Raw genomic sequence first — 16821 nt, 5'->3', positions numbered from 1 at the left:
TCCAACCATTGAGCCCGACAATACCAGACGACAGTCGGATAAACTTCATTCCAATCGGCAATAAACTTGTCCAATCTCTTTTCATACATATCCTTCGTAAGAGACCAATAAACTTTCTCCCAATCCCTTAAAAATTCCAACCACTTTTTATGATTTTCCTCATGTTCTTTGTCCACTCGCTCTTTGATCTTTCCTCTCACGTCTTCTTCTTCTTCGGGTGTTAGTTTGTTCTTACGAATATCTTCCTATAGTTGAACAATCATTCTCTTCTTAATATCCACCTTTGTGTGTTCAAACAAGGCATGACAAGTTTTTATCACATTATTACGTATATGGTATGTACATAGGAAATTTTGTGCATCCGGGAAGACATCGGATATTGAATTCATCAATGCATCATCTTGATCGGTTATGATGACCCTCGGAAGTTGATTTTCCCGGAAGAATCTTTTCAATTGACGTAATGCCCAATGATAATTATAGTCCCCCTCATTTTCCATTAAACACCATGCCAATGTGAATGTTACCTTGTCCGATGTGTGCTCCCACGATGTTCAACAATGGCATATTGTATTTGTTTGTCTTGTAGGTGCAATCCATCATAAGAACACCACAATATGTATGAGCCAATTGTGAAAGCAAAGAATGCGAAATGAATATTTGAAGGGGATTGTTGTCCGACCCTCTTTTAATTATATGCGTGTAGTTGTAATCCCAAACTATCTTCTCAAATTCTTGCATAACGCTCATCCCTTCCGATTCCACCTTTCTAATACTTTCTTGTGCGCTATAAATTGTACTTAGAGAAGACACGTTGTCTTATCCTTTTCCTTGAATCCTTTGAGAATATGTCTCGGTTTGATAAATGATTTGGTCAATCGCGTTTCATCCTCCATTTCATGAGGTTTTAGCTTCGCAACTAGGGAGTAACCAACAAAATCTTTCGGATCCCGGTGGTTATGACGGCAGAACGAAACCTCACAATCCCATTCATTGTTCTTGTCATTTAAACGAAATACAAGCTTAAAGGGGCAATTATCCTCTTTAGAGCACTTCTCTCGCAAACCATCTCAAAACGGCTTTTTGAACCTTGGGTATTACTCAACAACACACACATGTTCTTTAGAGCAGTCTCTTTAGCCCAAGCAATTGCTTCCTTTGGATATTTTATTCCCTACATAAGGACAACAATGGGAGATTATAAGGTTCATTACAAGCAATCCATTGGTAATATTCAAGATACTAGGTGAAAAGAAAATCTTTGGTAACATACCAGAGGCATTTTATAGTATTCCGACGTATCCCGACCAAACGGTTTTGCATTTGTCGGATCAATATATGTCACAACCTAAGGATCGAACGAAAATAAAATAAATTAGGTCCAAAAAAGAAAAATTAAATACTATGCCGGTACTCAGTTCCGGCATGCTCGATCACAGTCCCGGCATGGTCGAACTGGACCGAAACTGAAGACCAATTTTGAGACGCTTCCGACATTAAAAATATATTTGAAAGCAATGCTGGTAATACCGGTTCCGGCATGCTCGTAATCTAAGTTACAACGCCTGTACGAGGTTCCGGCGCGGACCATACTTAGTATGCCATATGCCGGTATTTAGCTTTGAAAAACACTCATTCCTATATGTTTTTTTTTAGGTACCGGCATAATAATGTTAAAATTAAACAACGCTGGTACACGCTTCCGGCGCTATCGTTATCTAAGATTCCGCGCTGGTACTGTGGTAGTTAATTAACTTACATGCCGGTATTTAGCTTCGAAAGACACTGCAACCTGTATGTTTTTCATGCAATACCGACATGGTAACCTTAGAATTCAACCATGCCGGTAGCATATTCGAGAAAATATTCCGTGGTAGGTAAAAAGTAACTTTTGTACCGGCATAGTTTTTTGGTTGCAAACTATGCCGCTTTTAGTTTCAAAATGGGGGATATTAAGGTTCCGGCATGGTCGTAGCATGAATACTATGCCGGTATTCGTGATTCCGGCATGGTATTCATACTTTGACCATGCCGGTACCGAGCTTTTACAGCAGCAGCAATGGTGGATTCAAAGAGAAAAAAATCAATTTTTCAACCTATTCGCAGCTTTACCTGAGTATTGGGAGCGCTTATATGTTGAGCTAGTTTACTCTCTTGGATTAGTTCTTCACGAAACACTTCATGCTCATAAAATTCATGTTCCAAAGGTGTTGGTTCCATAAATACTTGCAATTGTGAGTTGTTTTCATTAGCAGAAGATTGAAGATATGTTCGTTGTTGTAGTTTAGCTAAAGATTGAGCAGCAATTCTCTCTTCACAATCATCCTCCATTTTCACCAAAAAAAAAATTCTCTCCCAAAATTTTTCCCTACTTCTACTCTCACCTCGCCCACCCAAATACAAATAAAAACACACAGTAATCTTTTATCAAATAATCTTATGATTTTTCTAATTATAATTGATCACTAAACCTGATTAGTGAGGGGTAGATTAGGAATTAGATAAAATACTTAGATAACGGGTGACCCTGATTTGATATTTGGGTCCCGCTGTTGTCCTTTTCCTATATCCCCCAATTGTTTTTTGTATCCTCCAATCGCGTTCAAAATTAATTTGTTTTCATTCCTCTCCTTTTACCTCTTCCATTTTCTTCTTCCACATCACCTTCATCGCTTATTTCTTCGATTAATCATCAATTCTCAAAATAATTCATTATCGGTTAACACCACTTAATCCACCCGCAATGACTCTAACAAGATAAAAATCATTAGTTTTAATGCATGGATAGGCGGAACCGATCAAATTAGGTTTTTGAAACAACAGTTTCAGAACTGTCTACGGTGGGGAAACCAAACCGTACGCACTGTCGACGGTTGGGAAACCCAACTGTAAGTCATCTACGGTTTGGAGTTGAGAACTCCAAACCGTATATTCTGGGTTCAAAAATCCTACGATTTTAAAAAATTATACTTCCATACCGTAACTTGTACTTATGGTTGGGAAGTATGAATTTTCCCAACCGTAGGTTAGCTTATAGTTCGAATTTGGGGGTTTTCAAAAGAAAAAAAAATAAGTGATGGGTTTTCTTAGTTTTTTTTTTTTGTGATCGTCTTCTTCATCGCGGCGGAGAATAAGAAGAGAGAAAGAAGAATAATAGGGTATTTTTATGATCCTCATCTTCATCATAATTTATGAATGAAAAGAGAAGGAGATGGTAATAAATTTAATTTTATAATTTACGGAGAGTAAAAATAACTGGATACATGGTTTTGTTGATTATTATTTCATAATCCGGTTTTGTCATCTTCTGAGCCCTCAAACCCCAATGTTTAGAGCACCACTGCCACACCGTTTAACCTTTAGGCCCAAGGTTCAAATCTCACTGCATCCCCTTTGACAAAAATAAAAGAAAACCTATCAAATGTCCTCTCTTTCTCTCCCACTTTCTTCTTCTTCTTCTTCATTCTCTGGGCGGCTGAAGGTGAAATTGAAATGAAGTCTTTCAAGGTAATCGGTTCTATTCATAGTGTTTCAATCCTTAATTAATTTGTATTATCTTTCTTGCATTAGGGCTTTACAATTTGGGGATCAGCTAATATTGGTGTTTGTACTCGTCAGCTTATTGGGTGAAATCAGGGTTAGGGTTACAGTTAATAGATATTTAGAGCACTAGCAGATAGTATCTCAAGTTAAAATTTCAAATTCTCATGTAGATTACTGATGAAATTGTATTGATTTGAGATGATTTGTTAGCATTTGGGTTTTAGTCCATTTTTTTTTTGTTGTAATTGTCATGCTTTTAAGTGATTGATTTGTTTCTTCTTCTGTCAAATCCTACTGAATGTGTAGCATATTGATTTGCTGTGTTCATGTCAGACTAGTGCTCTATCACTTTTATCTTCTTGTTTTATTACTAGCAGATGTTGTGGTTTATGTATCCTGGTCAATTGGTTGTGGTAAATAACCAATTCTAAGTTGTACAATCACAGTTGTGGATTCCGTGTATACTGGTTGGGACCTCTCACCGGTACAAAGCAAAGGTACCATGGTAAGTACTTATGTACCTCTTATGTATGAATCATTTCATTCAAGCAAGATGTTGTTTGATAAGATGCGTGAAACAAAGTTTTGATTGTTGCATCCATTTAGTGAATCATCTTTTTTTTTGATGTTTAGGATTGGTGAAGAAAGTTAAATACTGCAAGGTGGACGAATTAGACTTAAAGGGTTGCAGCAAGCGGCTGTTGCTGTTGGTTCCACATTGCTGCACTCAGGACCCAAGACGGGTGGATTTGATAGCAGCTTTAGGGGAGACAACTGGAAAACCAGCATTTGAAAGAGTTTTAGAGAGGATCAAAAACAACCCAAAAGGCAGAGTAAGTTTCTGTACCCTTAGCGGTGTTAATCTTTTACCGAGTTTGTAGAATGCAATAAGTTTTTCGATGCTCTCTCATCGCTTATTCGTCTGCGATGCAATGATCCACTACGAAACCCAATTAACTTATAACTAAATATATGTCTTTTAATCCCATATGATTCTCGAACTTTGAACTCTTTGATGGGGATGTGAGAAGTATGATTACACCGTTTAAAAGATAGAGAAATAGGCCTTCAAGATTCCACCATTAGTGGAATGTATTACTTAAAACGTTTTTAGGAAAAAATAGATAGATTGAATGTTGGTAAGATAGGAGAACACTTCCATTTTTCATGTGAAAGGAAATTGTATGGTTAAACCTTACTCTCATATAGTGTGATGTGCGTCGACATGACAGTTATTTTCATGTCGGATTCACATGGTATGGACCTTGGACAACTATCAAAAAGGTTGAGTTTTGAATGGCACTATTATCGGCCTAGATTTTGGGGAAACCCTCGATGATGGGTTTATGTGGCTTATTCCAGGAATTTTGATTTGATGTTGATTAGAGTTACCTTTATGTTCCACAATTTTTTAACTATGTGAAGATTCGGGTGATGCAGGGACATTGTTTCTATTTAGGAATGTTTCTGTCCTTGGTCTATTTAGGAATGTTTCCATGATTTCTTTCTATAGGGAGGGTGTTTCTGTCCTTGGTCTTAGGTTTCTTTCTGTAGGGGTTATTTTCTGATATAAATAGGCTATTAGGTCTACTTTATCAAACAGAACTTTTATGATATTTTCTTAAACTTATAATCTGATTATAGAAGAGTAATGGGTTTTTACCTGGACTCGATTTATCTACATTCTTAAGAGTTCAACCTTAATCTTCCATATTCTATCTGTTTAAGTGCGATGTTCTATGGTTTTGGATTTCCAGTTATGGGTTTCTGAAGTGCATCAATTGGTGCTAGAAACAAAACACCAGCAAACCCTTGTTTTCCTGGTGTTACGTTTCTAGCGCCAATTGATGCAGTTTACAAAATCAAAAGGACAGAATATCGCAATTAAACAACAGCAAGCATATAGAACATGAGATTGAACTCTACGAACGTGTATGGATCGAGTCTAGGTTAAAATCCATTAGTCTTTAATAATCAATAGATTTTATAAATTTAAGAAAATATGATAAAAAAGTCTGTCTTCTAAAAAGGACCTAATAGCATGTTCTAAAGATTATGAACATGAACACGCAGTAGTCCAGGAAACACCAGTCTCAGAAAGTGAGAGTGAAGGCGAATAAGCAGAATGGATGGTAGGAGTAGCTGGTTTGGGAAGGACACTAAGACAGTTCAACGAAAGCATTGGTATTGGTTGCCTATTGTACTTGTATGGATCCTGCTGTATATGCCATCATGTTTGAATTCCAAGATTTGCTAGTAATGTTTACTTCATAGATTATATACCTTAGTTTTACATATGCACATAAGTGTTTAATTTTTTTCTTTCATAAAATCTATGAATAGTTTTTGTCTGAATCCGTGTGAGACTGTATCTTCATCACATTCTGAACTAAATCCATGATATTATAATTGATTGGATTCGTGTTGAAATCCATATTTCTTTCTGGAAGCTTCCTAGGATAACAATGACTTACATACAGAGTCCAATACTGCTGACTCATCCTGGCCTGAAACCTTGTGACGTTGTCATGGATGGTACCAGTACAACCTATGTTGTGAAAGGCGCTCTAGGCGCACGACTCGCCCAAGGGGCGCCTAGGCAATAAAGCGCCCTAGGCGCCAAGATGTGTACAGATTTATTTATTTTTTATTTTTATTTTGTTTTTCCACGGGCGCCTAGGCCCTAGGCGAAGGGGTTGGCGTCTCGCCTCACCTCGTCTCGCCTAGCGCGTAACACAACATAGAGTACAACTACTATGTGCCAGCATAAAGGTTCATGAGGTGGTCACAGACTGTCTTCTGAAAGTTTTGGAGGAGACTGATTAGATGAAAAGTACTACGTAAAGTTTGCTCGTATCCATTCTCCACTAGTGAATGAAAACAAAAGAAAAATGCTGTGTTAGACAAAAGAATTGGAGAACAGTTTTCGAAATCTAAACCAAACAGGCTCTTAATCTCATTCTGTTGAATAATACCTTTTATTGTATGAATCATTTGAGACAATGCTTAAACCAGAGCTTGGATTGTTGGAACCCTTTAGTAAGTCATTTTTTGTTTTGATGTTCACAGATTGAGAAGAAAATAAAATGCTGCAAGGTGGACGTATCAGACTTAAATGGTGGCAGCAAGCGGCTGTTGTTGTAGGTTCCGCATTTGGTGCACTAACGGATCCAAGACGGGCGGATTTGATAGCAGCTTTAGGGGAGAATACTGGAAAACCTGCATTTGAAAAAGTTTTAAGGAAGGATCAAAAACAACCCAGAAGAAGGGAGAGTAAGTTTTTTTTACCCTTTGCGGTGTTAGTCTTTTACCGAATTTGTAGAATGCAATAAGTTTTTTTAAGCTCTCTCGTCTTTTATCCGTTTGCAATGCGATTATCGACTACGAAACACAATTAGCTTATGACCAAATGTATGTCGTCTAATCCCATATGCGAGAAGTGTGATTACACCGTTTAAAAGATTAAGAAACTCAGGGCCCTCAAGATTCCACCATTAATGGAATGTATTACTTGAAACGGTGTGGAAAAAATAGACAATTGAATGTTCCATTTTTCATGTGATAGGAAATTGTATGGTTAAACCTTACCCTCAGAGAGTGGGATGTGCAGGACAGTTATTTTCATGTCGGATTCACATGGTAGGGTGGTTGGAGCACTATCAAAAGGGTTTAGTTTTGAATGACACGTTTGTCGGCCTAGATTTTGGGAAAACCCTCAATGATGGGTTTGTGTGGCTTATACCAGTAATTTTGATTTGATGGATTTTGGAACGATGTCAAGACTCGTCAAAATCATGGTGAAGTTTCCTCTGTAGATTTAAAAGAATATGCTTAGTTTTATTCTCACAAAATTGGTTCATAGGTCCCATTATTTTTACTAGGCCAGTATTTATGTTTTCCTCTGATTACCGAAGTGAAGGAGAAAATGTTCTCAAGGAAAGCATTTCTGAGTCTTTCCTTTTAGCAAACACATAAATGGTTATATTGTTTATTCTTCCTTCTTTAGCATTTTTGTATTCTCTTGTGAATCTGCAGATTGAACATGCAGAGGTCCTCTTTATGATTTAGTGCCATTTACTGTACCTCACAATCTCTTCACAGGCTATGTTGTTGGAGCATCTGCTAACGTGGGGCATGCGTGGGACCTACCAGAGAACACATTTTGGTGAAGCTTACGATAGATTTATGGGACCAAGACACTTCTCTCCTGATGACCATCCACCAGTGCGTTTCATGGAGACAGGAACTTGCATATGTTGCAATTCGAGCCTGCGAGGTGCATGATTTCTGGCATACCCTGTTTGATCTTCCAACCAACTTAATTAGTGAGTCTGCACTCAAAGTCATTGAATTCGAGCAGATGTACCTACCAATGTGTCTGTTGTCAGTTGTTGGTGGCACGACTAGGTTTAACGGGAAGAAAAGGGCTGTGTTCTTTAAACACTACTTGCCATGGGGAACACGAGCTGGTAGGCCGTGTACAGATCTCATGTTTATCTACTATGAACAGCATTTCCATGAGGATTTAGCCTAAGAGATGGGAAATAGGCAGAGATCAAGCATGTCAGATCATTGGTACTCTATCTGGGGTTTTGGGTTTTGATACAAGTTATATGGATGAAATAATGGCAATTTTGATGGCAATTGAATAAGCTGTCAGTGTATGCCTATCTAAAATCATTATTAGATCTGATTCACAGACAATATTGGGGATTATAGTAATGGTTCCATACCTTGCTGTATACAAGCAAAGTTGGAACCTGGCACTGGTGCAGACGGTGGATTAGAGAGACACTTTTCTGCCTATTCTCTTGCAAAAGCTGGGCCTAGTTATGCAGGTGGTATAAGATTGGAGATGGGAAGGACTGATTCTACGCCAAGAATGCACAATTTGCCACTGGATTACAAATATATATGTTTCGAGATTTCTTCGCTTTTGGTTTCTTAGTTTTTCCTGTGGGTTATCTGTAGTTTGGTATCTGGATTATGTCCAACTGCAATCTTCTGCCTAACATTTGTCCAGCTTCAAGTTTAGTACTTCAAATTAACATTGACCATTGTTGACTATGCTTGACTAAACCAGCAAACAAAAATTTACTCCGTATTATTTTTATTACAGGCATTTAGCACCAGAGGTCCTCAGCGTTTAACCTTTAGATTCAAACTTCAAGCCTCACTACAGTCCCTTTTTACAAAAACAAAACAATCTACGTGCATCAATCGACCCACCTAAAAATCAATGTAATGAGGATGAAAATCCACATACTTGTTACGTATTGAAGTGTATGACTAGTCGATCTTCTTGTACGGATTGTGAAAGATTTGCGCGATTTGTTAAATAGCTCTGTATAGGTGAAGATGCCGAATAGACCGATGAACCAAGCTTCAGCGTACAAGCCAAATGGCGTATACCTTACATTGTTTCTGAAAAAAGGTGGAGTCATGGTTTTGTAAAGAGACATGTAACCTATGATAATACATCCGATTGAGATTGCCATTAGTGACGCAAGAAATCGGACATGAGGAACAGGCTGATCAAGGATGAGCATGGTGGTAACTAAGAGGATAATGGATAGAGACAGTAGAAGTGCCAGTGCATTAGAGCTCAGATATACCTGGTAACTAACTGGGTTTGTATAAGCCAAGATAGGAGTCCCTGCATAACGTATCAAATAAGGGGAAAAGCTTGCATCACCTCCAATACTACGATTGTAGTCGGAGAAGATTTTCCTCCACTTATCCTCATCCAACACAATACCAGGTGCTGTCGGAGACGTATAGGAATATGAATCATCATTCAACGTGATGTCTGAAAGAGCCTTAACAAAATGAGCGCTGTTGTTTTTGCCTGTTGTAAAATTACTTGTAGCTGTCGTCTGTTCCAGCAGGTTTTGTAAGTAAGAACTAAAATGATCAGACATAGTGGTGCCGATCACGGAGTTCAGATAATATGTAAATAGAACAGGGTCAATAGACGAATCAACCTCTGAATCCTCCTGAAAGACACCTCCAGGTGGACTAACAGTTGCTTGAAAGGCGATGCCTGCTATCAGTACTGCAACGACCATTAGCATATTCACCCTCTCATGCATCCATTGGTTATCTGACGATGTTTTTCGATCAACTCTTTCACAAAAATATCCCAAGCAAGAAATTTCAAGCTCAACCATTTCACTTTTTGCTAACATCTGTATGTCATCCATTTCATTTTGAGCTAGCATCTGTAGGGCTCTGAGATTAGCCTTGTTTAAAGCATTTATTTCAACTCCTATGTAATCATGCTCCAGTAAATAATCCATCACCTGTAAAGAAACAAACACAAAAAATTGTAATCTTCTTTCAGTTTCAAAGTCTAGTGGCAATTATATTCTGAATTTACAGATGGTTTGTTTTTTGCTGACTCAACGTCTGGATCTGACTCGGGCGCTGTTTCGGCACCGGTCAATGTTAGGATGTTTGTTTTTTAATTTGAGTCAGATCTGACTCGCGACCTGACTCAAACTTAACCCCCGAGTTAGACTCGTTAGGGCTTGGGATTAAATACTCTGACTCATTGGATGATGCCACTAGGGGTGTAAATTTTGCCCGGCAGCCCAAGGCAAAGTACCGTCCGCCCTATCCCATGACAGATCATGGGTTCCCGTGGCCCATTACGGGCTGTCCCGACCTAGGCCACTTAAATAAGAGGGCGGGCACATGCCACAATCTAAATTTTCTTGCCCGACCCAATACCCTCCCTATTAGCCCGTCAATGTTACCCGCCCTATTAGCACGTCAATGTTATCCATTTACCTAGCCTAAATAACTATTTTCATTTTTTTTTATCCTAGAATATACTTGGTACAGATATTTAATACAGTCAATCCTCATAGTTCTCTTATGTGTTTCTTAACTTTTACTTCATACGAATTTAAATTTGCTAACTTTTTAGAGAAAATATTGAGCAAAATCTAAGGTACGAAAAATTATAGGAAGCTTGGTTTATCTTGTTCCCAACTCAATCTCGTATTTGATTATTAATTTAAAGTAAAATTTGTGTATTATCACAATTACTTTATTTTTATTTTTAATAATATATATATATGTATGTAATATATTCAAGGCCTTCCCAGCCCTACCCGCCCGAGCCCAAATTACATAACAGGGTCGGGCAGGCCATGAGTATTAACTGTAGATAAATAACCTTGCCCGTCCGGCCCGTTTAATTTCATGGGTAAGAGATGTTCTGACCCGTCCTGTACCGTCCCATTTAATAATTAGGCCAGGCTGCCCGGCCCGGCCCAATTTACACCCCGAGATGCCACTGATTCGTATATTTTCTAGTCAGTTGAGCCAAAATCTAAAAAAACATACACATTGATGCAAGAAAAAAAAACGTAATGCTAGTTATACCTTCAGCTGCTTTGTTTTCGCTGCCAGGTGCAAGATTGTGTTCCCATCAATGTCCTTGGAGTTCACAGAAGTAGCGTTCGGGTTTGTAGTAGTATCACTTGGTGAATGCGACAAGTACTCAACCAACGACTTTAAGGCCTTAAAAGTGTGATGTTTAACACATAGGTGTAGTATTGTTTCTCTCCGATCCATCAGGACTTGATAAATGGCATCAGGTTTTCTAAGAAGCAGCATTTCCATGACTTCAACATTATTTCTCATGGCTGCTAGATGTAGAGGTGTTCGTCCATCTTGATCTGGAACTGTGCAAGTATCAACTCTTGCATTTAATAGCAATCTCACCATATCAACATTACCTCTTACGGAAGCCAAATGAAGAGCTGTAAATCCTTGCGAATCTTTCACATCCGCGGGATGTTGTTCATCATTTAACGTCAACCGCAAAATTTCTTCTGCAAATTTAACATGACCAAGCATAGCTGCAACATGTAAAGGAGTTCTACGGAAACTAGTAAATGTTGCATCATGAAGACGGAGGTTTGGATTTGCATCAAGTATGATAGCGAGGGATTTGACATCGCCTTTTCGTGCTGCCAAATATATCTTCTCCATTGCCTTTCTCTCTGTATACGTTATAAGCTGATTGATGTGCACACCATAGTCCTAAAAACATCAAGTATGATAGTGGTGAGTCTTACCTAGTAGCTTGCACCCTCCAGTCCACTATATAAGGATCGATACTTTTAATAAACCTACCATTAAAAGTCCTGAACTTTTCAACCGAAAATCAACGACGGAAATCCCCCAAAATTGGCACTTTTACACATCACTGGTCGTCCCCATTTGTGATGATCAGTTATTCAAGCACATCCTAATTCTTTAAGGAGTTTACCACTATATTCATGAGTGTTTTCTCAAATTACTTCTGCTCCATATCGTGTTAAAAATATATTAATTAGTGTTTCATGTGATTACTGTTGGAGAATAACAATTAAAATTGATCAAACAAATAAATAATAAAAGAGGCACTTATCTGGTTTTCGTGTCTTCTCGTTAGCCAACTGTTGATGTCTTGAACATCCTGTTAAACAACATAGAAAGAAGAAACTCGAATGGTAGATTGAGGCGCATGTTCAACATACTGTCCTTAAGACAAGAATGCCCGGCTACACTCTGAAAAGATGATGCTATAGCCATACGGGTACATCTGCCTCCAAGATACAACAATCTTAACAAAGTTTGAATAGCACATTCAAATTTGTCCTACTAGAACTTGGCAGCGGAAAACTCATGGAATCGTTAGCACTTAAACCCTCGAATCAAACATCGAAAAACAAAGAAGAAGTACTCAACCCCAGGGGATATATAAGAGAGGTTTTTTCTATATATATCGGCAATAAAAAGAGGTTCTTCTTATTTAAAACCCTAACCCAAATCCAAAAATATATGGTAAACTTATCCCGTAAAAAACTAAGAGATAAATTTGGAAGGTGTTTTTTATTTTTGGAAAAACCTTTTTATTAGTAATTTTTATTCACATAAAACTGTATTTTTTCCAACAATCCCCCACATGAATAAAAATACGATGAAACACGGAAAACAAGAAATATCACGAATAGGCATAGGTGTCCATAAGGTCTTGAACCTTTGCTTAGTGAGAGGTTACCTGAACTACTTATTAGCCAGTGTCCATTAGGTCTTGAACTTTCTAACATTTGGTGTAACTCGCGATAAAAACCACACATGATATCTCCAAGGTTGCTGCCAAGCTCCGCCGTTGTGTCCATTTTGGCTTTGGACGTCTTGTTTCTCAGAATGTTCTAGAGAATCAGCTCATATTCTCATAGGAAGCGACCCACTTCCTCATTCAGATAGGTGAGTTCCATTAAGAGTGTTCACTGCTACACCTCACTTCAATCTTACATTGAAACTATGGAACTCATTAAGACTTATTAAAAGTCATCCGTCACATGCAGTCACACTATCACATCTACACCATAGGGAAGGGACAGAAAATTAATTCTCTGATAGTGTTTACCTTTACCAACCACAAATTAGTTGTCTCATTCGAAACCTTGATCTTGGGATCTCCAGTCAACAAGGTTGAGTATCCTTCATGGCAAGTTATTATTTTATGAGCTTAAGTCCCATTCCCCCTCGATGTATAATTACGAACTATCTCTTTAGAAAATCCTTTCGTCAAAGGACCACTAATTTTTCTGTTGACTTCCCTAAGTCTATGAGGTTCTCTTTTGACTTTACATGTCTACTGAGACCTCTTTTTGACTTCACAAATCAACTAAAATTACTTCATTAAAGAGTATAGTTGTCTTACCGAATAAGCCCTCTCCGAGTATGTCTAGACTTTGTCATTGCTCATTTACTTTAGACTTACATAGTCAATTGAGTTTTTGCAATGATGGCCAGGCTTCGGTCACAGAGGAATACAAGTTCAAAATACAAGTTCATCTTGTCTGTCTTAAGGACTTCCTTAGACAGACACTCCTTAAGAGGATACACACATAGGCTAAGATTTATCCATAGCTTCAAACAACAACATCTCTTAAGGTCAGTACAATATGTATTACATACACAATTTAAGATGTACCTCAAGTATCACAAATCTCTAATCAGATCATCCAGTAATTCTCTTGAGATACAAGGGTATTTGTATACACCTGATATACTGCACATTTACAGCACACATTAAACGCATCGAGTTTGACAAAAACCATTTCCTTCAGAATTTCTTCTGGATCCTTTCGATCCTTTAGATCATATCAGCCATCTTGGTCTTTCAGTCAAATCGTAAATATATCACATATTTCATAGGTGGTTGTAAAGCATATATCACATAATTGAAATTAATTATGTACCTCATGCATTCCAATCTCTGGTCTTCTAATCATAGCATCCCTGGAATTTCCCAGGTTAAACGCGGATATGCACATCTGTTTTGCAACACGTACTAAACACGTTAGACAGAAACTACAAAAAAAATAATATTTGGTTACCTACTGATCCTTTAGACCATGTCAACCGCATATTAGTTTCCTGTCAAATCTGAAGTGTTCCATAATCACGTGTCTTTCTTATATTCTTCAAGGTTGTTTTATGCATTCATCATATACCTCTCATCGTTGATGGAATGCAAGATCACATGTCTTATCCCCCACATTTAAATACTTCTCTTAAGAATTATTTAAGACTTATACCGACAACAAGTACAAGAATTAAGCATGAATAGGTGATGCTCTTCCCCTGAAACGAGCTTCACTATACCTTTGCATGCTTATTCAAAAGAATTGGAAAAAACACTTTGATTCGCACAATCTAGTGATTTCAGTTCCCGCATACATCGCTTCGTCTTTGCACGTAAATTGTTTCTCCTCTTAACAAACCCGATGAAAAACTTTACGCCGCTTAACACCATCACTGGACATCATGAACGGTATTTTGGACTCCTCGTCATGCTCGTGTGGTGCCAAATCTTCTACTAAAACGGAATATGACCTTCTGGATCTCATCCATACGCTCATGAGTGTGTTTGTCATCCAAGAAAACCATGATTAGACGAGCTTCTTTGGAACTTCCACAACCATCCAATATGTAGTGGCATTTCTCCTCCTTGATCTCTCATACGACCCATGAGAATCTTCACAACATCTTTCCCAGACACGGTATTACGGTAACGATCTGAGGCAGTATACCTCTTCTGATCAATCTTGTAATTGATATCTCTTAACTTCACTACTGCAACCACAGGTCTATCTGTATCTGGTCAGCAAGTATGACAAGGTCATGTAACTCATTCTCTACACGTATAATTACCCCAAAGCTCGTGTCAGCAAGCATGACAAGTACATGTAACTCATAATCCCCAAATCTGGTGGTATCTCCAGAAGTTACTTCAGAGCTTCATGAGTACCATAAACAACCTTCACATGATCCTCGAGCTTGAAGTATTTGCAAACATATTTTTCATGCACAACAATTGTTGTATGCAGGTCCTTCCTATTTGGTTTCATATTGAGGTTACCTTCTTCAACTTTCTCAACCCATCCGCTCAGATTTATTAGATCTCCTTTGAGAACAATAATAGAATCACCCTTCATATAATGGCATTTTTTCCTGATTTCTGGTGAGGTGGACATTGCATACTCACTAAATCTTTGAAGCTCATCAAAATATGGTTGAGTATTTTGATATTCAATTGATCTCAATGGCAAAACACAACCATCAAACTAGCTTTCTTCCCGCAGAACAAAAACTGACCAGTGTAATCCCCTCAGCCGCAAGGAATAACTCCTTCTGATGCTTGTACCTGAATGGATGACGGAAGGTAACTCTATCTAATGGTGCACCACGTCCTGGATCATGAATGATTTCAGTAACTACACCTAATCATGGCAAGATGACGCTCATCCCTTGTCCAGATGAAAATCTCAGCACAATTTAGAATGTTATTGTTCTAAGGAGTATCATTACTTCTCTCTGTGTTGCTCAACTACTTCTGCGGACAGTCTGGTTACCGTAACTAATTTCTTCTAAGTTTGAAACTCAGTCAAGCTCTGCATTTTTTTTGTCTGTCTCTAACTCTGTTCATAGCTCAGCTTCCCGTCACTGCCAAACAACAGTTTCCTCCTTTCTTCGCTGCTAACATCCAACAAGCCCTTTAGCTCGAACTTATACTACCAGACCTTCACTGCCATTACCATCCCATCACAACTCCATCAACTGCCACTTCTAATGACTTCCAACACCTACAAATGCTATGAGTCACTTGTTAGTACTGAATTATATTCCGAAACAAATGTAGAATTTCCTGAGTGGGATGGCTACATTAGGGATCCTAACGTCATGTTTGCGGTTGATAACAAAAGTAGCCTTTGAAAATTCCAGGAGTGGCCTCCGTAAGGGGGCAAGTAAGTGTCACATCATTAGTCTTATAAGTAACAAGCGTATGTATAATGTCCAAATCATTATTAGGCTTTCTGAAATTTGTATTTCTCCCAATATATTTTCTCAGTGGTGTTTCTGTCAATCGCCACATCTTTTATGCTGTTGTGTGCTCTCCTCTATGCATTTATCTTCGCGAAACTACCAATTGTCAGGTACTTTCGATCCAAGGCATCTTCTGAAGGGTCAAAAAACAGTTGCAGCTGACTTGGTTGCAGCTGGCATGGAAATGAAGCAAATCGGAATACTATTCTACTTACCCTCTTTCTTTCTGTTAATCTTGTCCAACTCGTTATATTAGGCCGGGAAATAAGATTTCGGAGTTTTTATTACAGGATGATGAGGAAAGCCAGAAACAACAACTGGAGCGCCTGACCACCAAACAGTTATAACAATTGATGCTGTCAACTTCTTCTCCCAAACATCAAGTCCAAATTTTGATGCATTTGCAAAGATAACAAACATGTGGTGACTATCGAAAATCCATGAAGATGTCTCACTTGAAGCTGTTTCGACGGCTCTAATTCTGTAGAAAAAATGTCAACATGGCTTCAGATCTTGACAGATGCTCAAACCGTCAAATTTACCACTAATGGTGATGCTAAGTAATTGCTTGTTGGATCTAAAGCCGAGAGTCCTTTGTAGAATCTAGAATTTGGACAACAAACTCTTCTCTGGCTAATGGTGTAGGTGGATTATTAAGACTATCAAAAGAAGAAAACCCAGAAAATATTAAAAGCATCTGATCTGCATCCATCCTAGGCCCATAGCCATCTAAAAAGCTTATTTTCTTCCAAACGTCGGAGGTTGGATTTATACGCCTCTGTGGTTGCATCTACAACGATCTCTGAACCACCTAGCCGTGGACGCTTCAACATATATAATAAGCACATGCTCCAACAGCTTTACTGGCTTGCTTTATTACGA

At 38.3% G+C, this 16821-nt stretch overlaps 1 protein-coding gene and 1 long non-coding RNA gene across 5 annotated transcripts; one reads left to right on the top strand and one right to left on the bottom strand.

Moving 5' to 3' along the window:
• Positions 1-3397: 3397 nt before the first annotated feature.
• On the top strand, positions 3398-8454 carry LOC113283728. 2 transcript variants are annotated; one of them, XR_003327601.1, is made up of 5 exons: positions 3398-3507; positions 3990-4048; positions 4177-4376; positions 6613-6816; positions 7645-8454. It is a non-coding gene; the product is annotated as an uncharacterized LOC113283728 (long non-coding RNA). The 2 variants fall into 2 exon arrangements; XR_003327602.1 differs by having other exon boundaries at positions 3423-3507; positions 3921-4048.
• Positions 8455-8628: 174 nt separating this feature from the next.
• Positions 8629-11612, bottom strand: LOC113283727 (ankyrin repeat-containing protein At5g02620-like). 3 transcript variants are annotated; one of them, XM_026533055.1, is made up of 3 exons: positions 10936-11612; positions 9528-9845; positions 8629-9419 (listed from the first exon to the last, which is right to left on the bottom strand). In XM_026533055.1, the coding sequence occupies exons 1-3, from the start codon at positions 11545-11547 to the stop codon at positions 8760-8762; spliced, it is 1590 nt and encodes a 529-aa protein (XP_026388840.1). In that variant the 5' UTR covers positions 11548-11612; the 3' UTR covers positions 8629-8759. The 3 variants fall into 3 exon arrangements, with proteins under 3 accessions (XP_026388840.1, XP_026388839.1, XP_026388841.1); XM_026533056.1 differs by having other exon boundaries at positions 8787-8967; positions 9159-9845; XM_026533054.1 differs by having other exon boundaries at positions 8629-9845.
• Between the last annotated feature and the right edge of the window lie 5209 nt (positions 11613-16821).

The sequence above is a fragment of the Papaver somniferum genome, chromosome 5, assembly GCF_003573695.1.
Source record: "Papaver somniferum cultivar HN1 chromosome 5, ASM357369v1, whole genome shotgun sequence".
NCBI lineage: Eukaryota > Viridiplantae > Streptophyta > Magnoliopsida > Ranunculales > Papaveraceae > Papaver > Papaver somniferum.
The sequence above is the reverse complement of the archived record's forward strand: the minus strand, read 5'-3'. Positions and strand labels throughout refer to the sequence as shown.